At 43.4% G+C, this 25,463-nt stretch overlaps 2 protein-coding genes across 7 annotated transcripts in view; both read right to left on the reverse strand.

Annotated features, from left to right (window-relative positions):
• The window catches only part of RNF130 (ring finger protein 130), a 55,468-nt gene extending 37,156 nt beyond the window's left edge, over positions 1 to 18,312 (reverse strand). Inside the window, exons 1-3 of one of the 3 annotated variants that reach the window (XM_053990794.1) lie at positions 17,720 to 18,312; positions 17,364 to 17,654; positions 7,407 to 7,601 (exon numbers count right to left, since the gene is read on the reverse strand). In XM_053990794.1, the coding sequence (XP_053846769.1) occupies positions 7,407 to 7,601; positions 17,364 to 17,654; positions 17,720 to 17,792 (559 nt within the window). In that variant the 5' untranslated portion in view covers positions 17,793 to 18,312. Of the gene's footprint in view, positions 1 to 7,406; positions 7,602 to 17,363 lie in introns of all 3 variants that reach the window. The other 2 variants (XM_053990795.1, XM_053990792.1) reach the window with 2 other exon arrangements.
• A 3,195-nt stretch (positions 18,313 to 21,507) lies between these two features.
• FLT4 (fms related receptor tyrosine kinase 4) overlaps positions 21,508 to 25,463 on the reverse strand; it is a 57,458-nt gene continuing 53,502 nt past the window's right edge. For 3 of the 4 annotated variants that reach the window (XM_053990918.1, XM_053990917.1, XM_053990915.1), the window contains one exon: positions 21,508 to 25,460. In XM_053990918.1, the coding sequence (XP_053846893.1) occupies positions 25,241 to 25,460 (220 nt within the window). In that variant the 3' untranslated portion in view covers positions 21,508 to 25,240. The remainder of the gene's footprint in view (positions 25,461 to 25,463) is intronic. The other variant, XM_053990916.1, reaches the window with a different exon arrangement.

Genomic DNA, 25,463 nt, shown 5'->3' on the forward strand with positions numbered 1-25,463 from the left:
GTCCTGCTCCTTTAAGAAGTGCAGGCATTGATTGAGGCATATGATTAGAAAACCAGAAACAGCAAGAGCAGCTTTTCAAAGATGGGTGTGACACAATTAAATTCAAAACAAATATTAAAGCTTAATCAGATTCTTGTTGTGCTAGCCTGTAGTACATTAAATTCGTAAGTGATAAACAATAAACTTATAAGCACATCCTCCTTCATTAAACAAGAAACAATTCCTCAGTATAATGTCCTTGCTGTATTTTTGATCAGCTTTATAATCTACTCTAACCAAGAGTTCCTAAAAGGAGAACCAAATAGCATAATCAATTGAGAAAACAGTTGGGCTGTATTTAGATGACAACTGCTGACATATTATTTCATAATCCAATTGCTCTATTCTGACACTCAGGGAAAGGTTTCTTAAGGAGGAATTTGCATGCAATCAAAACAGGTAGTCACAGCCACATCCTGATTCATTCACAAGTCCAAATCCTGCTGATACACGTGAGCTGGGGAGCTACGCCCCTGGATTTCCTCAAGCTTGTCAAGGTCAAGCTGTCTCTCTCCTCCACCCAACCCACTCTAGAAGACCAACGCTCACAGTCTCTCAAAGATCCAGCACAACATCAGTATGTACAAAAGGCATTGGGCTTTGCCTTCTCTGCAGATCATTTCCTCCTCACCCGCCTCACCCAAGGAGCTCCTCTGTCTTCCATCCCAAGTCATATATGATACTAAGCATTGCTAGAAAAATTAAGATCCTCTATAAAGATACAAGATGCACCCACTTCTTTATTGTTAGAGTCCCTCAAGTTCCAGAATCTCTGCCCAGTCTTTAAATATGCTACTTCAATGCTTCTGATGGGCAGCAGGAGGACAGACCCATGGCTGGGCCAAGAAGGGGAAGAGACTTTATAAATCCCTGGAATTTGAACTGCAGCAGAGTTCCCCTAGAATAGTAGGGACATTGGGTTCAGGGACTTGGGGCTTCTTGTGCTCCCTTCCTTTGAATCACCTCGATAATTCCACATATATCACATATTCCCTTTTTGTGGAAGGACTTTTATCTTTTGGAAATTACATTAATATATATATATATTTTAAGCATGTGACCTTTGGGTTCTTTACACTAGGAAAAACCAAGCCTAGACACAAGAAAAGCAGACAGATGTTGCAGTGACTTTACAGACATTTCACACTCTCTTAGCAATGCTTCCCTATATCTGCTTGCACTACAGTCTTATCTTTTTTAAAGGAAACTGACATTCCACCTAAATAATGCCGGAAGAATAAAAAAACCTTGCTCAAAGAAATGTATTACTTGATCGTCCCCTTTCCACAATCCGTGCACAGATTTTTTTTTCATTTACTCACATTTTTACATGGCATTTAACCATGTTTGTGGCAAGTAAACTGATTCGCAGTCTCTTTCAAGGCATAAATACTTGTATTGTTAAGGTATTAGTATGCTAACAAAGTAGACCAAATTTTATATTCAAATCTTGAACAAATGTAAATTCATAAAAAGCTGCAGGATCACTTTAAATTTTGACTAGGGAAATGGGGTAATCCTAACACATTGCACACCACTGAAAAAAAAATGTGTCACAGTTTAACACATTTCTGAAATATCTATGTCCACCTATCTTCAGAAGATATTTTTGCTGATTTGAAAACAGCTTTTCTTCACTTTCTATACTTCTGAACAATGTCCAAAACCTGTTACAGTGTTACATTCTTGATTCCTCAATAATATTAATGCAGTATAGACCTCACTGAGCCATTCATCAATTAAGACACACTTGGATTTTGATAATTGTCTCTTGCATTCCACAGTGTGACCAGGTGCTAGCAGATGGCTTACATTTTACCATTTCTGGATAGCAGTTTGTATTCCCACTAATGGATGATGCAGATAAAAACCCCTGGGATTTCTAAAAAAGGGCAATTTGTTATGCTCATGTATTTTCTTCTATAGACTTCTGTACCAATCTCTCAATCTGGACATGGACAGTCATTCCAAAAACAAATCAGCAAAGCATCAAAGAGAAATGGCAAGAGAGCCTTACCCAAGGACACCACAAAATACTTTGAGAGATTTATAAATAGCATATTCATAGATTAATATCATAAATTTGGTTCTACTGAGTCCACAGATATGGGGAATTACTCTGTACTGGAGCTCAGACTTTGGATAAGAAGAAGAATGTAATTACTTACAGTCACTAACAGTCCCGTGGGCCTTTTCACAGACACAGAACTAATTACCCTTTCAGCTGGCTGAGTTAAAATGAGCCTGACTGCTGTTATTTCAGTTGTGGATGAGGCATGTATGACACAGAAACACTGGTAAGCAGTTCTGCAAGGCACCAAGACTATGATGGCTCTGTAAAGGGGTTTCCCTGGATTGCCTTGAAGAGACAAGTGCTTCCTTATGGTCCAGAATCAGCACGCCAAACACTCCTCTCCACGTCTCTAAGTGCCAGACACCTCCATCTACTGTGTGACTGATTGATACACCTCCAAGGAACATAGTGGGAAACAGGATCAACAATAAAACTGTTGACACTCGTCCTCCATATTTTCAATTAGCAAACATAAACAAAAAAATGATCAAATATATGTAAACAATGCTTAGACTGTTACAAATTACTTTGCCTTTTATAAAGGCTTCAGCTTTAATGACTCAGCTCTGTCCTTTTCACTAATAGTCTAAGATAAATTACTAATAACACACTTTAATAATAATAATATCGTAATAGACAATAAAATCAATTTGACCTGTGGATTAAAAGTAGATCTCAGTAATCCAGGGCAAGTTCTGCAGTAGATTTGGTGTAGAGCTAAAACATTCGTCAGCACACAAATTTGTGCAAGATAATCTGCAGTGCACCTCGCCAGAGCTTTCATGCATCAGTTCAGCTGAGAGTTACATAAAGAGACATTTGTGAGAAAAAGGCAAGCAGCAGAGTTAAGAGATGAGGTGCTCAGGGATCACTGCCACGACAGAGGACAGTGGCACCTCGACTCCTGGCTCTATTGTACCCACTCGGAATGAGGGCAAGAACGTGGAATAGCCATTAGGTGGCAACAACTTCAAATTGCTTCCTGTCCCTCCTGCCTCTGACCCACTGACCTAAAACAATCCACAGAACATACAGGCAGATTTAGCACAGTTCAAAGCAAGTACAGCCCTTGCTTCCCACGCCAGTGTGCTTTTTAAGTGAACAGAGGGCCATGAAAAATCCTTCCCTTGGAAGGAAGCTGTTTCTGGGAGCCCATGTTGGGACAGCTCTTGCGCAGTGCCATGGCAGGGGAACGTCACCTGTGCACATCATGGAACAGAGACACCTTCCTCCAGAAGATTAATGAGGTGTTTCTTTAGAAGAGCAATGGAGACTGATCTTGATGACATGTCTGCATCTTGGTTCAAAAGACCTTAAAAGATTTACCTGTAGCAGGTATATCTTCTAAAAAACAGTGTTATATTAGGAGCTGTTTATATACTTCTGGAATTTTTTTAGGTGCTGATAAACCATGGTTACTGGAATCCAGCAACTTCATTTTGACAATGTCTTTTATATGTGTTTCTCTTTTTCTGTCTATATTTTTTCCATAAATTCTTAGAATGAAATTTGAACTTTAGAGGCTTGTTTGGCATATATTCTTCTCTATAAATCAAAATAAAAGTCTAGATTTTAAGACAGAAATTCAGTATCATAAAACCGTAGAATGGCTTGGAAGGGACCTTAAAAATTACCCAGTTCCAACCTCCCTGGATTTAACTATTTTGTACTTAACAGGATTGTCTCCACCACACACAAACAAACAAACAAAAAAAAAAGAATTAAAATGTTATTTAACCTGAATTTTCTTCCTTTTCCCATAACTGCTTATAAAGGAGACAGCTACTACATATTTTCTTCACCACAGAGGCTCTTTTTTACATTAGACAGTATCAGTTTTGCTTTAACAGAAGCAGCAAGCAAGACCACTCATAAAACTGCCTTCCTGCCAGTGACATCATAGTCTAACACAACCTATGCTGGGAAAGGTGTCCTTTGCTTAGGCTGATAGAAGACATCTACAGGATTGTGCAAAATAAGTATACACTGACATATACAAGGATATGCACACAGAAAAGAAAACAACGTTGCCAATAACATCAACAGAAGTACAGGTATTTATAAAAAAAAGCTGACCAATTCTTGAAGGTCATTACCTACTTTAAAACTCAAAGGTGAAAATGAAAGGGCAGAGGCTTGGTTGACTGTGACACAAGAGAAAGCAAATTCTGCTATTAGCAGCAGAAACTGTTCATTTGACACAGAGATGATAGACTGATTCCAGAGTGACAGTTGTTATCCAGCCACCAGAAGGAATTGCCATTCTGCTAAGTAACATTTTGAGTACGAACAAATTTCCATAAGAATAAAATTTTCAAATGTGTATTCAAGCGTAAAATAGCTTGGATAAAATATTAATCCTACAGGTGAAAAGTGCTTCCTAAGCTCTTTTCACAGAGAATCACCTCTCTGCAGGTGGGCAACATACAAAAATCTGTGAAATGTGTTATTTATTTTCACTACAGACACTGTCTAAGCAGGCAATTGGAATTCATGCAAATATCCAAGCAGGAAAGCTTGCAGCTCATAGTATGCATTATAAGCAGTTGCTGCTTTCCTCTCTGCTTTACCAAGAAGACAGAACATTTCTAAAGCTTAATATGCAGCAGTACAAAGATTATGCTACAGTAATATAAAGTAACACAAGGTCTAGGTTCCCCTTGGTCTTTGGAAAGAAAATATAGAATCATTAACTTGGCCATCAACACAGCTGCAGAATTGTTTTGTGAAGACTGCATTTTTAAAGAAAAGAGAAATACTGCATAGCAATAGACATCATATGGAGCTAACACCAACTTGGTGGCTCACCTCCATCCTCACCAATTCCAACACATTAACTTAATCAGTGCAGAACTGCTCTCAAATACACAGGGTCAGCTGCTCCCAAACTTTAGTGAGAGAAAATACTAAAGAGAAGTGATGCAGTGCACTGGAATATCTAATTAGCAGATCACACAGAATCAATTAGGTTGGAAGAGACCTCTGAGATGACATGGCTGCTCACCATCCAAAAAGCACACAAGCAGTGCTATAGTTGAAAAGGCAGAAAAAGGAAGACCAGATAATAGCTTGAATGTGTGCAAATCTTCTTTACACAGTATTAGAAAAGACTTATCCCGTAAGCACAGGTTCAGGAATCCATCTCCCTCCTGGAATAACGCTCAAGAAGGGAATGCTGGATTCCAAACCCTCCCTGTGCTGAGGCTAACAGCAAAGGACTAGTCTACATCTCAGTTACACACAGTTACAGTTCCTCCATCAGCCCACCAGGAAGTTATTTGCAGGAAGCTCTGCAAAGTGATTGTGAGGAAATCCCTCACATGTCCATAACACAACCAAAACAAAGGCTGTGGAGCAACATTTCTCTTCATTACAGGTGCTACTTCAGTTCTAGAAAATTACTTTTAGCCTGTCGCGTATTTTGAACACTTCAAGTTCAACATCAGTTTTGAGATAGAGCCTTCATCCCAAACCAGGGCAGATTCCAGAATATACTGAGCACATGCACCTAAAACCCAATATTTCAAATTCACAAAGCTAAAATATGCATCACCTCCACTAACTGCATTTTTTTAAAAGCTTACCATAAGAGAGAGTAAATATTTGGAACTCAACATACTGAAGACAGTATTGGTCTTTTTCCCAAATATCAACTACCCAAACAGCTGCCTGGCTACCGTACAAGACACTCTTCTACCTACAGCAGTTCTCAAATTTTACATCTTAGATGTATTTCAAGAAACCAGAACTCCTGGGCCTATTGATCAAGTTTCAAAGGCAACACACTGATCTTCTGAGCTGAAACAGGGAGTGAACAAGGATTTCCTAATAAAAGACAGACCTCCATCTTACTGCTGTAAAGGAACTGCCAATCTACAGAGCGTTATGAGAAAAAAGGTATTAAATTTTTAATCAAACTCATTATATGATTTAACATGTAATAGAGCCAACACTGCTAAAGCTGTATTAGTAGTAGTAGCTTTTTTCCTGACACACTGAGGTATTCCAGACCACAGAAAAACTACAAACATTGCTAAACAGAGCATGTTTATATAAATATTCTTAGAGGTAGTTCAAAGAGTCCAGAGCTGAAAGTTTAAGAGGGCACTACAACTGTAGAGAGAGAAATGGGGGATATTAAAAAAAAAAGGGGGGGAAGGTGGCAAAAATGTTTCATTAGAATATGGGACTTCTCACGTGCAGATTGCTTATAAAAATGTCTAAGGAAGATACCTGAGATAAAAATCAATTGTCAACAGGCTTTGAGTTGCTACACAGAGGTCAAAACCTCCCTGCAAAATTCCTGTGGTATAGGGAGTTGGAAAGGTCAAACCCCTCTAACATTTTCCTTGTTAAAAGAAGAAAAAAAACAACCATAGCATTTCTTTAGCAAAGGAATTCAATTCTAATTGTGTGACAATATGCAGAGCAATAATTAAGAAATTCTAGTTTCCAAGCAACCCCCTATGCTAAAAGAGATTGAAATTATCCTAAAGAAAAAAAACTCAGCCAGCAGCACTACCACCAAATATAGAGATATGCTTTTTCTGATTAAGCTAAATAGTTCCAAAAGGAGAAAACCTTCTGGAAAATAAAACAGGTAGATATCAGAATTGCAAAAATAATTTTTAACCAAGGAAAATGTTTATATATGAGGCTTCCAGCAACAAAAGTAAGTCACACGGAACAGTAGAATTTTACACATAAGCTGCTGTAAAACAAGAGAACTCTCTAGAAAAATAGACTTCCAGTATTATCCTAGACAATTTACAGAGGCAACTGCCCTCCAAATCATTGTTTGGTTGATTCCTGTATTGCACTCAGACTTCCACTGTAGAAAGATAACCCTCTGTAAACTGTCATTAAAAATGCATGCAAGCTCAGATCCCAAAATACAGCTGTTAACATTTGAAGGTCCCCACCAGAACAGTGAGCTGAAGACATGCTGTTACAGAATTCTTCAGGTTCAGATGCTTTGTAAAATTCTAGATCTTCCATTATATCTGTATGTTAGCTTCTCTTCTGCAGAAAGGTTTGAAAGACTGCTCCTCAGATCTTCCTCACTCTTAATACACCCACATCCCCACCGCAGAGCAAAGTGTTCCTCATTGGATAAATGTATGCTAAAGGAAAATAACTTTGCAGAATTATTGGCTTATTTCACTATATTGCATATACGTAAATATCATTAGTAAATGGCTACTTCCAATACCATCTGTCCAATGCCAAGGGCTCTTTAGCAATAGTTTCTATGGCAAAAGCATTATAGTGGAGGAGATTCCATTTTATTTACCTTGGTGAGTCATGGTGACAGGTTCTTCACTGGATACATTGTTGTAAATGACCACAGCTGTGGCATTATGTGAAGCTGCCCGCAGTATTTTCTCTTTAAATGTACAATTTCCTCTCTGCAGTAAAGCAATCCACTGCTTGGTGTTTGGTGGGACCTGGAAACGTGTTCGAGGGTCACAGCCCAGACGATCTGCAACTGAAATGGGAAACAAATTTACACAGATGCCAATTTCTTCTAACAGGCAAAACAAAGAAAAAGAAAATCCTAATTCCAAGCTGCTGAAGTACTTAAATGTTATGCACTAGGAAGCCACTATTCTCTTACGAAGAAGGTCTAAAGATAACCGTATTCTTATGAAAAAAAGATTTTAAAAAAAGAGATCTCATGCATTGAAAGCTGTGACTATATGCCCAAGAATTAGGCTCACTAACACAAGCCTATTTTTAACTCCAGTGCAGCTAGAATAATGAATTCACATTCAAATCAATACCTGCCTAGAGGCTGAAAAACATTAGAATATGGTTCATCTGCTATGGGCATTTACAAAACAGCTGTTTATCAGTCATTCTGGGGAATACAAGTCTTTTTTTTTCTTGCTAATGCAGCCACAAATATCACTGCAGTGGGAAGTAAAACTAAACAAAGCAGGTTATGAAAACAAGATTTCAGAGTTATCTGCCATGTGCAGGCTACTGTAAAAAAGGACATTAAAAGCTGATCTTGTAAAACCCCAGCAGCCAACATCAGCTTTTTACATATGCACATTTTGTCTACAAGGAAATATATTTGAATTCATAGAGAAACAAATGGGTTTGCAAACACAACGCACTCGTCAGGTACAGATGGTATAAAGGAAGAGTAACAGAAATGGCAAATGCCAGATGTCTGAATTCAAGAGTGTGCAAAGCTCTTTTGTCCCTTCTGATGGTGTAACATATCCTGGAACAACCCAAAGCCACAGAGCTGTGTACAAAAGGCACAAAACCCAAGGCAGAAGTGACTTCCCAGCAGCGGAAACTGATAAAAGACAGATCTGTTTGCACAACTGGAAACACAATTTAATCTGATACACTGGTCATATCATTAAAGCATTTTAATTTAGAGCCAACAACAGTTTATAATGCAAATATATTTATCCTTTTGAATGCCAAGAGTATAATAATCTCTGGCTACTAAAAATAGTTGGGATAAACAGTGATTTTTTTCAAGACATAAAAAACCAATCTATTTGTATAATAGCTCAGAAAAATTACAGTTCTGCAATATAAGAGAAAATCAAATGAAGTCTCCCATATTTTTTTTTCCTTTTCAAGAAGTGAGTTTAGCACAACTATGAGATTTCAGCAAAAAAACCTACCACCAAAAAATATCCAGTTTAATATATTAGCTGGAAACAAAAGTCTTTTTAAGCACTCTCAGTTTAACATAGCTGAGGTTAAAATCTGTAACAAAGGAGATTCAAAGAGCTAAAGATGTTTTCTGAAACAAAGAAAATCTTCTGCTTGCCTAAGGAAAGCTAGTGCAGATGAATCTATACCGTGGCAGACGTACAGGAAGTCATTGCATCTCTTAATTTGGACAAGAAGTGCCTCTCCCTGTTCCCCTGGAAGGAGGGTGGGGAGCCAGATACCAGCACATCCTTTTCACAATTGTTTTTCAAACCTGTATTAGACATCTCAGATGTGGAGGACTATTTGCTGTATTTTATACAGGCATCAGGAAAGATCTGAAATACAGATGCCTGAAGCCAAGTTTTATACAGCATTTTCTTCCATTACCCTGACATCATTACTTGAATCCCTGTGGAAATTGCTAGCTAGCACTATCCACACGTGTTTTGCAGCACTGGTGATGGCCATCACAAACATCAACAATTACAGAAGAGCATGTTCATGCCCACTGCACTTTTGCAGCTTGTCTCTGTAATCTTAAACTTGAGAACAGTATGTATTTTTGAAAAGAATTAGTCCTTTTTGAAAATGAAGAATCACAACACAGCACATGTGCCACCAACCTTTTTGCCCTCTGTTAAGATAAAAGCTGTTTAATGCACGATTCCCCCTTGTTCTGAACATCTCCACTCAAAAACATGGCAGGGGGAAAGCACCAGCAGACTGTGATAGGAAGTTTCTCAAGCCTTGAAAGCTAAAAATCCCATCCTTCTCCCATGAAATCATACTCAAGAATCTCAGGTATGATACATCTGTTGGAAAATACCATTTTCTAAATGGCTACAATTCTAGAGAATCCTCTCAACAGCCAAAAATAACTCTGAAAGTAGACACTATAGCAAACATAAATTTACCTAAAGTTTATGGATTAAAAACAGTAATCCTACAGATTATGTACTGTTTCCTTCAGTACAATCATGATCAAAACTAAAATATGAAGTGAAAACAAAAATGGCCACAAGAACAAGGTAATGGGTTATTACATTGAATAACCATAAAAGCAACAAAGATCACCTTGAATGAGGAAGAAGCATTCTCCAAATTCATGCAGGCACCATGAAATTTTTATGCTTGAAAATTTTTAGCTTAAAAAGCAACAGAGAAAGCAGTAAGAGATAACAGAAACTGCATTGGTGGAAAAAGTAGTACAAAATTTTCTACCACAGTGGAGATCAAAGTCTCTCTCAGCTGTGGACAGAGCTATGAAATGTTACTAGATAAAGAATTAGGAAACAAGATATTAAGAGATTAAAGCTTTCCAGATATAGACCAACAAACACCACTCAAATGCTTACAGTATGTTATCCCTGATGAGGTGTATTCAGTATATCCTGATGAAAATTTAACAGCTGACATTAGCTCAGTACTATGTAAGTAAAACAAAAACATTGAGGAAAATCTGGTTGGTTTACATAAATCTGAACTGTCTGCAAGTCACTTGAGATTTAATAAAAAGTCACGACCCACTTTTGTTTGCATTAGCATTCTATTACACCACACAAATGTTAAGTAATCTTTTTACTTTTAACTAAATAAAATTCAGAAACACTAGTGAAAAATGCGGGGTGCTCTGCTTGTCTTTTCAATAGAGTGAAGATACTCTGAAAAGCGTGGAGGTCTTAAAATCACAGTCACCCTTCTAGAATAGAGATGGTTACAATGAAACATCTCCTGTACAGCTCAGGTGTCAGGGATATCAGCGGGCACTGAAGGGACACACATGAACAGGGGCAGCCAGAATCACCTCTGACACTCTCCACTGCCCTGCCATCTATGATCTGCTCTGCAAAGTTCATCTAGAATCAACAACTCACGGGTTGCAAGCATTACCTGGATGATCACAGAATTGTTTGGGTTGGAAAAGACCTCTAAGATCATCGAGTCCCTGGGCAGTCTGGTTCAGTGCTTGACAATCATTTTAGTGATGAAATTTTTCCTAATATTGAATCTAACTCCCTCCAGGCACAGCTTGAGGCAGTTTCCTCCTCCTATGCCACTTGCTACCTGGGAGAAAAGGCTGAACGCCACCCGGCTCCACCCTCCTGTCAGGGAGTTTTAGACAGCAAGAAGGTCCTCCCTGAGCCTCCTTTTCTCCAGATCCCTCAGCCTCTCCTCATCAAACCTGTGCTTCAGCCCCTTCCCCAGCTCCTTTGTCCTTCTCTGGACATGGTCCACTATCTCAATGTCTTTCTTGTGGTGAGAGGCCCAAAACAGATGTTACTTGCAAGAATGAAAAGCAACTTCATATTAAATTATTCTAAAACAAATCACCAGAGAAAGATATAATCAGAAGCCACTCATGGACGTTCAGAAGATATGAGCATACAGAAAGCCATTTAAGTAAGTTTCCCTATAGGTGTACTAACTCTTCTGGCTTATATTTGAAATATAAGCTATTTACCCTGCCTGTCTCTGTGTTTATCTATGCACCATGTGTTGGCAAAACCCCCATTTTTCTGGTTTAGGAGGTTTAGAAGTGGCAGCCCGCTGGGTTAAAGAGCTATGTACAATGTTGTTGTAAATATCTCCCTTCCTACTAAGTCCCAACACCACAGAAGAGCCTCTTTACAGAAGAATCAGCTGTGATTTAAGTACCCACCATTAGGCTCATGTTTGTTTTCTGCTTTAGGAGAGCTTCAGTTTCCTTTTGCAGAACACACAGGGCTGCTCAATTTGTGTAACTGTTTTTCTTTGAGCATTTTTTATAATTCAAGACCCCTTTCTGCTGAAGGACTAAGGTTTGTGGCAGCATTTTAGGGATTCATGGGGAAAAAATAGTTAATGATGCAACAGATCCAACCAACGTTTCTCAACTACTGAAGAAGCAGTGGCAAACTCACATCAGCACAGCAACAGTACCTTCCTTTTCCAATTGTCTGACCATGTTTTAGCCTTCTCCCTATACGAAGGGGAGCCATTTTGTGGAGCAAAAAATGAAACAAAAAGGGCAGTTCCCAGCAGCTTTGTCACAAGTGCACACCTGTCTGAATGCAGACGGTCCCCTAGTTCTGAACTGTGCCCGGGTTTGCTCTTTCTCACGCTGTGTTCCTGCTGCTCTTGCATCGCTTTGAGCACAACTGTGACACACCCCCTTCAGCCAGGGTTGCTGCACTGGCTGTTATCAGACTTTGTCCCCTTTTTCACAGAAATATCCCACTCTGTGTACATTAACCATTTTATTCTATGCAGGGCTTTTTTCTCTCTTTTTTTTTTTTTTTTCCCCTCTAAAGGTCAGATATCTTGCTATTGATTTCATCTTAGCTAATACTGTCATCTGTAAAGCCAGCACCAGTTGCCAGAGCTGGTCTGTATCAGCTACACATACAGAAATCATTTTAAAGTCTGACCTTCAATTGCTGTAATACAATAGCTGGAGAGACACCACTAATATTTTGAGGGACAGCAGATCAAGAGGCTTGCTGGGAAGGAAACCACAGAGGAACACAGGAAGGTGCAGTGCCATGCACGCTGTACCCCAAAGCATTCCCTCCCTACAGCTCTGCTGCCCAGGTAGGTGCTAAGTAGAACACCTGACTGGTAAAACAAGACAGCTTTGTGCAACACATTAATTATAATCCTGTGATAAAATTTCGAGAAAAGGAATTCAGCTGGGAAATTCATAGAGGCAGCTCAGCAGTGCTGATAGATTATTTCAAGGAATGGTACTAGCTATTTTCTATCCCATTAGCGCTTAATGGACATATTTTCATATGTCATAGTGCAATGGACATATTTTCTTTCCATGCATTACTACTTGTGCTATTATCAATATAGCCCTTATTCAGGCCAGTCATAATTTCTACTTTATAAGGTGGTGCCAATGAATCAATGAGTTATGTACAGCAACATTTTCTTTTCAACAGCTCTTTCAGGTAATTGCTTTGACTAAAGCTGGCTTTAGCACGAAAAGAAACTCTTTGAACAAGAGGTAATCTGGTTTCAGGGAGGAGGTTAAACAAAAGAAAATCACTGAAGCTTAGGAGACTCCTGTAATAGTTCAGATTTAATCTTGTTAGCTCAGTAAGTATTCTATAACTATGGCTATATACTCCAATATATAACCTCCACTTCTGCTATCAATTAATGACTACCAATTACACTGAACACAAAGATCAATGATGAAGGACAGAAGCATGGCACAAGATCCTTCTTCCCCTACTCTACTGATATATTTGCTTGTTGCATTTTCAATAGCCTTACTGGTTTGGATTCTGGGCCAGAATTTCTGTCTGAATGCTGCCTAAAGCTCCGCAGTTACCAGGAAACTGGCATTTCAAACCTTCTGCAGCTAAAACTTGTTCACACAACATGTTTATGAAGTGCCAGATGCTACAGAATGCTGTAGTTACAGCCCTATGCACAAGATATACCTCCTTCCTAACACTGAGCCAATATTGTTTCTTCCACACTTTCACCTTTTTCTAACATATGTTTTTCCTCACATTCTCAGTCTCCTTGCCAAGCCCCAGCCCTTACAGCCCTTCAGGAGAGCTCTCCTTTCTGTGAGCCCTTTCTCCAAAGCAGCTTTCATACAACCACCACCTCCATACAAGCCCTTTAAACTCCATCTGTTTCCACCTCTCCTCACCTGCTCGTTCCTGACCTACTGGCTCAGTGAATTTTAACATTTCAAGTTTGACTCTGCTGCTATTTCTCTTCCTATCAGCTCTATCACCAGTCCTGGTCATCCTGCCTGCTTTCCAAGCTAGTCAAGGTGCACAAAACCTCACCTCCCAGCAAGTCCTGCAAGGGGACTCTTCAGAGCACACAAGACTAAATTTCCAGTCCTCACACAGGACTCCAAAAGCAATAACCCAGATTCAACAGCCACAAAAAGTCCTGTTCCCCATGGAGAAAGTTTTTGCAGGAACTAAGCCACAAAACACTGCAGTTGCTACCAAGAACCATTAAGGTGAGTATTCAGTGGCTTTGAGCTTGGTTTGCCATGGCAAGGGGAATGTGCCGGATACCTAAAGGTCTGCACCACAACTGGTGTCAGGCACCCAATACCAAAGAGTAAAAGCACACGTCATTGGAGTGGCACAGGGCTGAACACTTGCATGGTGCATGTACAGATATCCAGGAGCACCCAGGCAGCTGCTGTGACAGGACTGGGCTGAAATTACCTGGAAGTGTTCAAGACCAGGTTGGAAAAGGCTTCAACCAACCTGGTCTAGGAGAATGTCCCTTCCCAAGGGAGGGGGCTTGGAACTAGAGAATCTTTAAGGTCCTTTCCAACCCAAACCACTCTATCATTCTATGAAAATGTCTGGCTGCACAAAGTCACAAATAACAGAGTAAAGGACTGAGAAGTAAGGGACTGAGGTTCTGGAACAAGACTGAATTAATACTATCAGAAAATCTGCATCAGGCTGTGAAGACTCATTTCACTTCTATCCTTCCATGCACAACAAGAGGAGCTTGCTTTTTTTTTTTTTTTTTTTTTTTAATCTGCAAGCAGACAAGAGATTAACAAGTTAGAGGAGGTAAGAAAAGCAACTCAAAGTAGAAGAACGGAAGAGAGATTAATAAAGAAACTGTGCTGCTATCGTGCATTTAATGTGCTTGGAAAAATATGCCCACACAGCTGCTGAATGTACACCCAGCAACCAACTGTGACCAAGAGCTCACTGGAGCTGCACTTTCACAAGTCACATTCACAGGCGGTCATGCCAGTTACTGCCACCCCACTCCCAAGGGAACACTGCCTTTGAAAGCCCCTATCAATTTCATACAAGCTCTATAAAAAGAACACAGAAAGAGTTTTAATACATGTATTAACATGACAAGGTTTAATTCCATTAAAGAAATCCTGCTAAAGAAACAGGAGAAGTGATTGACTATCATGCTGCACTGAGATTTAAAGGATGGGTGACCACATGGAGCTGGCATCTTCAAAAAGCAGCACATAAAATATTAGGCATATTCAAGAATAGAAGTCAAAAAACATCACAGAACACATAAAATTACAAGCTGTGTGTGGTCAGCAGCAGATCATGGGCCCTAAATCTTGAATTAGTAAGCTCATTTATTTCCCTGCAGGCAATGAGTAAGGGATGTGATAAGATGCCCCATTCCTGGAAGCATTCAAGGCCAGGCTGAAGGGGGCTTTGGGCAGCCTGGTCTAGTGGAAAGCATCCCTGCCCGTGGCAGGGGGGTTGGAACTTTATGATCTTCAAAGTCCATTCCAAACCAAACCATTCTGTGATTCTTCACAAAGCATGCAAAAATGTGAAATTAAGGACACTTCAGCTCTAAAACAGTCCATGCCATCAAGGTGCTAACAGATCACCCACATTTGCGAAAATTTCAAAGATAGCCCATAAATGGGTGAATGCTTGACATCACAGCAGTTTCAAATTCAAGGCACCTTCAAATAAAGCTGCTAACAATTGTAGAGTCCTTTTCTTCTGAGGATACATGAAAACTGGGGTACAGCATTTACTGTTCTAAGAGCAGTGGCTGGCAGCTACTCATGTTTAGAGCTATTAGAGAAAATTTTGCAAATGAGTTCACCAGCAATATTAACAGGCTGATTAAAAAAACATGAAAACAATTACTTTCAGTAAGACTGCATCATCTTTTATCAAATCTGAATATAAAAAAGAAGATGTTCAAGAACCACTTAACTAAAAGCATAAATATTCCAATCTTTCTTACTACAGGAAACATTTTTAAACCACAGGCACATCAGCAAAATTCAAATGTAATGTCAGTATATAACAATCTACACAGAACAATTCAGAGTATGTAAGAGTAAGGAAGACAACTGCTGTTGTGCTTGCTTTAAGTTGTCTGTTATGAAACAGAAGGGAAAACTGTATTTCCACCAAAATTGATAACAAAGTTTTAACAACTGCACTATGTCAAACCATGTCAGGTCTGACATTTTCACACTTCCTGCTGTGCTTTCTTAAGAAAGTCATTCATCATAGTACTTAGCAGTAGGTATAAAAATACTGTTTATAGACTGTTCATAATTTTATTTAGCTCTTCTCATTATCAGCTGCCTGTGAAAATGCTGTCAAAACCTCCCTCAGTGTTTAAACTGCACCTTAGTGAAGGCGTATCAAAAGAAAGCAGAAAAAGTTACAGAGGCAGATTAAAAGAAATTAGTATCAAAAGTCTTTCCTGACAAATAACACAGCTCAAAAAAAATAAAGTGCTTTGATACCTTGCATGTATTAAAAGGCAGTATTTTTAAGACCTATTAAAATACTACTTGCAGTAACAGTGTTTAGATGCCTAAAACTTTCAGGACAGACTCCTAATTTCAAGGGGGTTGTGTGAGGATGTGAGGAATATCAAGAAGCAGAAGAACGACTGCAACATATTTAATGTTAGCTGATAGACAGGATTTGAAGTAAAAATAAAAATCATTTTAGAGCAGACCTCTTCAACAATTTCTGCTTCCTTGCCCTTCCACCCCAAAATCTACCCCCATTAATATATTCTAGTTATATTTTACAGAGCTAATGAAACTGAGGTCCAGCGAGACTGGCAAGCACCTGCTGATGCACAGTCTGATCCATCTGGACCAGAAGCTTACAGAGGCTGCCCAGCAGAATGCATTTGCTCTGAAGAAGCATCAAAATATTTTCCTGATCTTAAGATTTGGCAAATTCTCGAAAGCTTCTAATAATACAGTAGTTTTTTGTGCTGTCAATTCTTCTAAAACACTCTTAGTATTCACCACTTAGATTCTAGTTTTAACTGACTACGGTATTTCACTTAATACATTATTCAGATGTTTACTGTCCAGGAGGCAGGTTGGGACCACTGTATTCCATCAAGTGGTCCATTTCTTAAAGATGGCAGTTTAGATAATGTCAAGAATGGTTTTCAAAATAAGATACTATTAAAACTACATCATCATTACTGAAGATACCGGTTTCACTTCAGGCAAAATTCATGACCTGACTCTCAGCTGTTCAAATTAGTGTTCTCTATAAACCCCAGCATTTATCAAAAGAACTGATGGACAAACAGCTTCGCTTAATTAAAAGAAAACTTATTTGGACATTCTATCCAGTGTTCAGTACTGCAAGCAAGAGCATTTTGGGCTGGCTGTAAGAGCAACAGCTTGGTAGCTTTCATCCTTCCAAGTCTTGATGGGCAGCCTAAATAGTGTTTTTAAGAACTGCACACTGAGAAACTGTGACTTCATGCAGTTGCCAAAGCTATCCAGATACAGAGTGAGATGGCTATGCAGCTGTTCTGAGATTCAAGGCAATGCTGTACCCAAATACTGTCACCTATTGCTAGCCTCTCTGTAATTCGTTAAGGAGTAACACCTTCACCGCTCAGTACACCCAATCTACTGGGATCAATGCTGGAAAACATTATGCTTTGCTGAGCCGTTTTTCAAGCCAACACTCTCAGATCATGGATTTATTTTATTTTCCTCTGGGCAAGCTCTTCCTCCTCGTTTGTCAGAGCTCTCCAGGAAAGCCTGCCCAGCCCAGGCAAGGACCAACCACCCGGCAGCGAGCGAGGGAAGCGTTACCTCCGTTGATAGGGACGGGAGCGACCAGCAGCCCCTTGACCTCCACCTTCGGGGAGTCCTGCCCGTAGCGGCCACGGTCGATCCGCAGCAGCGTGGGGCCGCCGCGCTCGGGGCTCAGCACCGTCACGTTGATGAGCGCGGTGTAGTACGCCTGGCTGGCGTTGTCGGCGCCGGCCGGCCGGACCCGGCCGTGCCACAGCAGCAGCGGCAGCAGCAGCAGCACGGAGGAGCCGCCGTTCCAGTGCTGGCGAGCCCACCGCCAGTTCATCTTCGACTCCGGGCGAGCCGACGGCCGTCACCGGTTGCCTCCGCCGCTCCCCCCCGGCAGCGTCGAGCCCCGCACGCCCGGGTGTGTCCTATCCCATCTGACAGCCCGGGAGCGGAGAGAGACCAAAAGCAGGCGGAGCGGGGAGGAGAGCTCGGGCTCATGCCATGGGAGGAGCCAGGGGAGTCATGGCAGGTCCCAGCCGAGTCCGATCCGCCGCCGCGGCTCCCAGGGGAGGCTGCTCGGGGAAAGCCGAGCCCCGCCGGTCCCTCAGAGCGCCGCGCTCATACCGCCCGCCCGCCGCCGCGGGGGAGCTCCGGCCGGGCGAGGCGAGGGGAGGAGGCGGGGGCGGTGCCGCGGCCCCCTCCCCGCGCAGCCCCTCGCCAGGCCAGGGGATGCTGCGGGCAGAAGCCGCCGCTGCCGCCTCAGTCGCGCTCGCGAACAGCCGCGGGGCTCGCCGCGGGGCTCGCCTCGGACTCGGCCCGCCGCGCCGCCTCGGTTCGCCTCGGGGCTCGTCGCCGCCTTAGTGCGGCAGGCGGCGCAGCTCAGTGCCCAGCCCGGCGTCCTCAGCTGGCAGCCGTCGCTTCATGCCCGGTTCGCCCCGAGGGCGGCAGGCCCCCCGCACCGTCCCGCGGCTCCGCCACCGGCTCCGCGCCCGCGCCTCGACTGCAGCCCCGCGCTCTGCGCAGGCGCGGCACGCCCCGCCCCGCGCCACGAGGGCGAGAGGCGGAGCTCGGGCACGGACCACGCCCTCTGGAGGCGGGGCCGGTCCCGAAAGGGCAGAGCCATTGTGAATGATGTCATTGTGGGCGTGGCCGGCGGGTGGGACGGGGAGCGGGGTGGCTGCGATGGCACCGTCGGGAATTGCATCACAGCGTCCCAAAACCACCGCTGGAAAAGACCGCGGAGCTCATCGAGTCCAGCCTGTGACCAAACACCACCTGTCAATTAGACCATGGCACTGAGTGCCACATACAGTCTTTCCTTAAACACCTACAGGGACAGTGACTCCACCACCTCCTTGGGCAGTCTGTTCCAATATCTAATCACCTTTCTGTGAAGAAAGTCTTCCTAATGTCCAACCTAAACCTTCCCTGGTGCAGCTTAAGATGTTGGGACACATACACATACAGGCTCCCATGGCTGCTCAGCATCTTTTCAGAAAAATATTTCCAGTTCAGCAGTGCTGATCACCAAAAATATACAAAGAAAGAGTTTTAAAGCATGACAGAAATAGCATGACAGAAAAGAATTGTATGTGTGAAAACCAGGTGGGATGTGTTCAGTCTGTCCAGGTAGAACTGAATGGGCTTTTGGGGCAGGAACAGCACAGCCTCTGTGCTGTCAGGTTTCGGTCATTCCTACCCTATTTGTCGTTACTTGCTTCTGACGAACTAAAATGGGAAATTGTACAAACACTCAAATATTGTGAATAAATATCAATCTCAGGAAACACCATGAAAGAGGGTTTGATGAATGATCAACTAACATAGTTTTAAGGATTTCAGTCTCTTGGGAGATTAACAAAAATACTGTAATGGCCTCCTTGGATTTTGAAAGACAAAGTAACTGAAAATTAGTTACAGCAAAGAGAACAATTACTGCAGGATTGTGAGTTAGGATATTTTCTAAGTTTCTGAAAAAATGGCTGTGGAGCTGTTCTTTTGAGATATGGTCTCCTTGGTGACCTCCCCAGCTGCATGGGAAGGCCCTCAGATAATTTTGGTGTTTAACCTATGCATCTTATTAACTTGTTTTCTTCTGGGAACTTTTGTATTTTATTCATTTGTGATGCACCTGGTCACACACACATGTAAGATAACACTATTGAAGCACAGCCTGGTTATTTCATTGAGATGTAAGTAGTTTTATCCTGCCCTTGGAGAGACCTGTTCCTTTTCCAAGGAAGGCAGCATGCTTGGAAACCTGCACCTCGGAGCAGAAGGGACGTACGGACTCTGCTAAAATCCTCTGAGAAGATGTTTCTGCAAAGCTCTGTAGAAATGTCAGTACAATCCAGGAAATTATTCTGAAGCAGCAACTGAATGTTGTGCTTACATTTAATTTTGCCCTTCTTGGTACATGCTGGATGAGGAACCACATGCTATTGACTGCCTCCTCATTTCACCCAAACTTTCACCCCAGCCACAGAGAGAGAGCTGTGGCTGACACACTGCAGTGTGCAGAACATGTTTTGGAGCTGTTCTTGCTTTGACTTCTCAGCACTAAGAGCTCTGCATCATTCTGATGCAAACTCATGTGCTTTATTGCCGAAATGTCCTCAGAAGGGGCCAAGAAGTCCTGGGAGGCTGAGGATTTTTTGCTATCACTGTGCTAACCCTCAGAGAAGGATCTCAAAGCACTTTTGAAAAGCACTGAGGATTTATTCACTGGCCACATTAGAAGCAGAACAAGGAGCCCAGCCAGAGCATCCCAAGTTCTTTGCTAACTGCATGAAATGGTTGGTTTTTATTTTGCCCCGTCGAGTTTCCTGTGGGCTGTGTTTCTGATGGAGAGAGGTGCTCCAATGCCTGTGTGAGGGCTGCCTCCTTGGTTCCCCATCCCCATCCCCATCCCAGCTTACACGGCTGGGAGGTTGTTCCTCACCTTCCTCCCAGCCTGTCCTATGGATGGGCTGGAAAGAAGGCAAAGAGCAGCCAAGGGGGACCGCTCATGGCCCCAGAAGAGGAGCAGCCAAGCACTGCTCCAGGATGTACCAAAATAGGATATTTCATCAGCAAAACAGCTTCAATCTCCTCATTCCCCATATGGGCAGGCCCTTGGATGGGGAAAGGAAAATTCAAAGGTCCTGTTGGATGCTTTCACCCCATGGTGGAGCTGGATGAAGGGATGACGATGGAGAGGAGCGGAGATGTTCCCCTTCTGTCCCCTCAGCTGTGTCTCTGCCACTGTCGGCTCCTCAGGGGACATTATTTTAGTCAGACAAATGACTAAAAACGTGCTGATGCCTTCACAGGTCCGCCCAGGGGTAACGAGGGAGCTGTGCCTGAGCGTTCCTTGAACTCCTGCTGATTTTCTTTTTTAGGGGAATGCTCACGAATCCACTCGTGTCCCATTTCACAGCGAACACCTCGTTCAGCCGTGCCGCCGCCGCCGCCCCGGGCTCGGCGGTAACACGGCCACAGCCACGCCGCCATCTTCCCGCGGGGCCCGCGGCCGCCGGGGGCAGGGCGCCACCTGCGGGCCGGCGGCGGCACCGCCGGGGCCTCGCGCGGGGCAGGGGTCGCGGCCGTGAGGAGAAGGGCAGCGGCAGGGAGTTTGGTGCCGTGATGACAGCGGGGTCCGGCCCGGGCGGCCGGTGCCATGAGGAGGACGCACCGAGGCGGGGTTGGGTGCCCTTAGAAGGACAGGGGCTCTGGGCGGGGGGGGAGTGTTGATGCGCTGAGAAGGGGGGTTTGTGGGGGTTTGGTACTGTGAGGAGAAGGGGAGTCCGGGGGGTGTTGTTGCCTTGAGAAAGAGCGTCCAGGAGGGGTTTGATTCCCTGAGGAGAAGGGGGGTCCGGGGGTCTCTGGTTCCCCATGTGTAGTGAATGAGGACGGGAAGGCTGGAGACCTCCAGGGCTGAGACCCCCATGGCCGAGGTGACAGGAAAGGGTGGTGGATCCGAGGCACAGGGCTGGGTGCTGTGTTTGCGTCTGCCAGCGAGCTTCACCAAAGAGAATCTGACTTCACCATGAGAAAAGACAGACTATCATGCTGGATGGAAACGCCACAAGATCCATCCAGCTGTTTCCTAGAAGATGCAGGGAAATGCAAACGGATGCAAAACTAAAAATCATAAACCCAAAATGTGCTGATGGCTTGGGCCGGGGCTGGGCTGCCCCAGGGGCAGAGGTGGCCCCAGGAACCAGAGAGCAGCTGCCAGTTATGACTTTATTCATTTTCACATTTAGATATTACAACAAAACTCTTAATGACAAAGGATAACAAGTACTATAGGAGAAGAGGAAAGGAAGCGGTGTTCTAACTGGTTTGATATATAACCGTGAACTTCCAGAGACAGGACTCAACGTGAGTTACAATCACTCACATAACGCTCACTGGTAGGAAAACTCACGTGCAAATACCCACACACTCACCCACAGCACACTCACACACACACAGACCATGCTTTGTACTCACACACAACCCCTGTTTTAGCCTACTTGCTTCAAAGGCAGCCCACTGAAACATTGAATGCTGCTACAGCAACAACAGGTACCAGGTTAAAATATTGCAATATAAATGTAGTGTTACTTGATACACAGGTTTTTCCTCAGAGACACACGTGTATTTGCAAGTAGGGGACCCAACACTTTGTTTTCAGGAGGGAGGAATGTCCTCTCAACATCAACACTTTGTAAAGAAAAGTGAGACTCAGCACAGAGAGGAAGCAGCCATTTTAAAGGAAGGTGATGATGATAAATATCTTAACTTCAATGTTGAGTTCCAGTAAGAAGCCCAAACAAAACAAAACAGAGAGTGCATTTTGAACAGAGCAGGCACAAATATTGAAACCTGGGTTTTAAACATTGAAATACACCCTTGCTGTTGTGGAAAGATAGACAACACTCTCACATCTTAAAACCAAAACAGACCAGCTTCACTTCATGCTTATCTGGAGACTGTAAAAATAAAAAGCCAGAAATAATTCAAGAGAATGAGAAGGATTATCAGGTTTGCACATCTAATTTTAGTATACCTTTAGTATACCAAAAGTACAATTGTCTCAATAGCTCTTCAATATCCCACACTACAGTTGTTCTTCATCAGCAGGAGTGTCTGAAGAGGAGCCAGATTTTGCTCCTATCAGGCTGCATTGTTCATGCAATACTGTTGACACAGACACAATAGGATCTGATTCCACCCCCCATCTAGATGGTGCAAGAGAGAGAAAATAAACTTCTGTGGAGTTGAATGGTCAAAAATCAGATGACACAGAAGAGCTTTCCCCAGGGTGACACAGGGGATCATTAACAATGGTTTTAACAATATAACCCTTCTCCATAAGGATGTTTGTGAGCAATTTACAGCTAAACCTAGAGACAAAGTGCAGCTGTACTGGATGTCCATGCTGACAACCAGCCTGGGCACTAAGATGCCTCTGTCCCCTTTCTGCTGAGGAATCCTGCCATGCCCAGCAAATGTCATTCTTTGCTGGCACATACCTATCCCTTACATATGGACAAGGACTAACAGGTACTTTGAAATTCTGGTTTTTAACTATTATTTTGTTCTTGGGCCCTCTCTCAGATGGGGCTGTTTCCAGGCAGAGAACTTTTCATGGAGTACTGGAAACAAGAGAGTCTGGGCCCTGTGGATGCGCATCACTCTGTGAGCAGCCTGAATTTAGCTCAGCTGGTCACCTTCTACCCCTGTCAATGCCAGTCATGAGCAGCACGAGTCACATGCAACCTTCCTTCTGCCAAGGGAACCACCAGTTCAAAAAGCAGGGCAAGATGAGGGCAGGAGAATTTGATCTGGCCTACACCCTGTTGGCTGTCCTACTTCCTTGTCCTGGCTCTCCAGCAGCTCCTGCCAGAGGATTCTTACTGAGTCGTAACAATTACTTAAAGATGCTTAAATTCCTGGCAGCTTCAGGGGACACCAGTAGAAGTCAGGGATTTCATTATCATACGCAGTTTCCAATTACACATCCTGAGCCAGTTTGGCTCAAGCTGGTCTGGTTTTGTGCCTCTTTTTTTGCCATGGAAATTGCAGCCATGTCATCCTTCTGACACAAAAAGGGAGTGGAACATTGAACGAGCTGCACAAGCTTAGAGAACCTGAATGACAAGCATGCTTTTCCCATGTGCTAAATAAATCTCCCCATTACACTTGTGTGGAGAACTATAATTAAGACTTGGCAACATCATCCATAAGGACTCACAGGCTTACGTCGGGAAACGCGTAAAACCCTCTGCTGGAAAAGAAATACAGTTTGGGAAAGCTGTACATCTGACAGGAAACACAGTTTTACAAGTCCAAACCCTTGGCTCTGTGACAGAGGTGTGGCCCACAAGCAGTAATTCCCTGGTGCTCAGATGCTCTGGTGCACAGAGCTCTGCCAGCTATGGGCATGTGGGAGAAGAGATGATGACAAGCTCTTCGAACGAGCCTTTTCATCCAGACTCCTGAGGCGATGATGTAACCGTGCTCTGTGGCTGAGCTCTTGGTTTGGGAGCAGGATGGAAAGAAGTAGGTGGGAATTGGTGAGGCAGCAGTACAGAAATCTATAGAGAGGGGCTGCGGAGGTTCCCCAGAGCTCTGAATTCACGTAGTATCTCTTAAAAACAAAAGACCAAAGTGAGGAGATGTTTCCTCAGCAAATAACTGTTTCTTAATCCTCTGGAGTCAAGTATGCTCTGCTGGAAGCTCTGCAAAAGAAACTGGAGAGGAGCCCGCTGGGCAGAGAGTGCCTCCTTTGAGTCAGGGAACCTGGGAGACAGGAAAAGTCATGGTGCAAACTGTCCATCCAGGAGAATCAGGGCTTGAACCCCAGCAAGGTGTTGGGCTCCATGTGTTCAGTGATGTCAATACACAAGGGGATGCAACCCAGAGCACCTTATTGCTGGAGCACTGTTCCTTCCATTGTTTCCAAAATGCTTTGCAGCAGCTTGAAAATAAACATTTCACTCCCTGCCCTTTTGATCTTTTTCCTCCCAGCAAACTCTATGTTTAGCAGCCAGCTCAAATTAACCTAGCTTTGCTTTAATTTCTCACTTGAGCAACAAATGACCTCAGCACCATTCTGGGAGAAGGGGAAGGCAAGAGCAGCAGACCTGTGAGTAACCTGCTCCCAGCAGAGATCATAAAAGGACCTGTTTTGCACACAGCCTGCAAAAAAATTGCTGTTTATCTCACCAGGAGCACTTTAGCCATCCGCTGATGACCTACTCAGCACTAGCTGTGTTGAGATGGCTAAAATAATCCTAGTGATAAGGCAGATTGGCAGGTTTCCCCCAGCAGATATGAGAGGGGTGTGGGTATAGCTTGCAGAGGAGATGGAGAGGCTGACACCTACTCAGGATGAGCAGCATGCATGAACATTTACAAAGATCCCTTGGGATCTCTCTGTACACCTCTTTAAAACGTCCTGCTCTTGCTGCTAATACCACTAGGGATTTCTTCCCTTTGATTCTGCTCCACAGCTCAGCAGCTGACATCATGATGAGGGGAGGAGGAAGCAATCCAAGGAAAAACATTCAGGCTGCACACCAGGAAGAAACTTGAGACTAAGACAGATCTATTTATATCTGACCTGAAATGGGCTTTCTGAATGGGAAGCTGATCTGAGTGGAGGCTGGATGTTAGGCAGAAGGTGCCATAGTGCTGAACACAGGCACCCACTCTCGGGCAGAATGTATCTGTCTGAGGTGCAGGAATAAAAGAAATATGAGGAATCAGTGATGTGCTCTCTCCAGTCGTGGCACAGGGAAGCTGCAGTTGGAGGTGCTGCACAGTTCATGCTGTGGTTCCAAGGACATTGGTGTTCCCCGTCCTTTTGGGATAGGTTCCCGGTTGGGTTTGGGCATAGGTTGAAGGAGAAGCTCTGAGTGACCCTGATGACGTGCCTGGAGGGCCTTGGCAGTAGCCTCCAGGGCCTGGTGCCATTAGTACTGCTCGGAGAAGAAGGAAGCGTGGAGAGTGGGGGGACTGGCCCCCTCTCCAGGCGGGGTGCAGCTGCCATCCTCAGAGTGTTCCGACAGCTCCCCATATTCACTGTTGTAAAAAGTCTGGCCTCCAACTTGGGACCCATATGACGGCCGACATCTGCCCCGCAGGTCCGACTGTTCCCCTGACAGCTCCATGGTTCGACTGGGCCCTTTACTGCTG

Source organism: Vidua macroura, chromosome 15 (assembly GCF_024509145.1).
Source record: "Vidua macroura isolate BioBank_ID:100142 chromosome 15, ASM2450914v1, whole genome shotgun sequence".
Taxonomy (NCBI): Eukaryota; Metazoa; Chordata; class Aves; order Passeriformes; family Viduidae; genus Vidua; species Vidua macroura.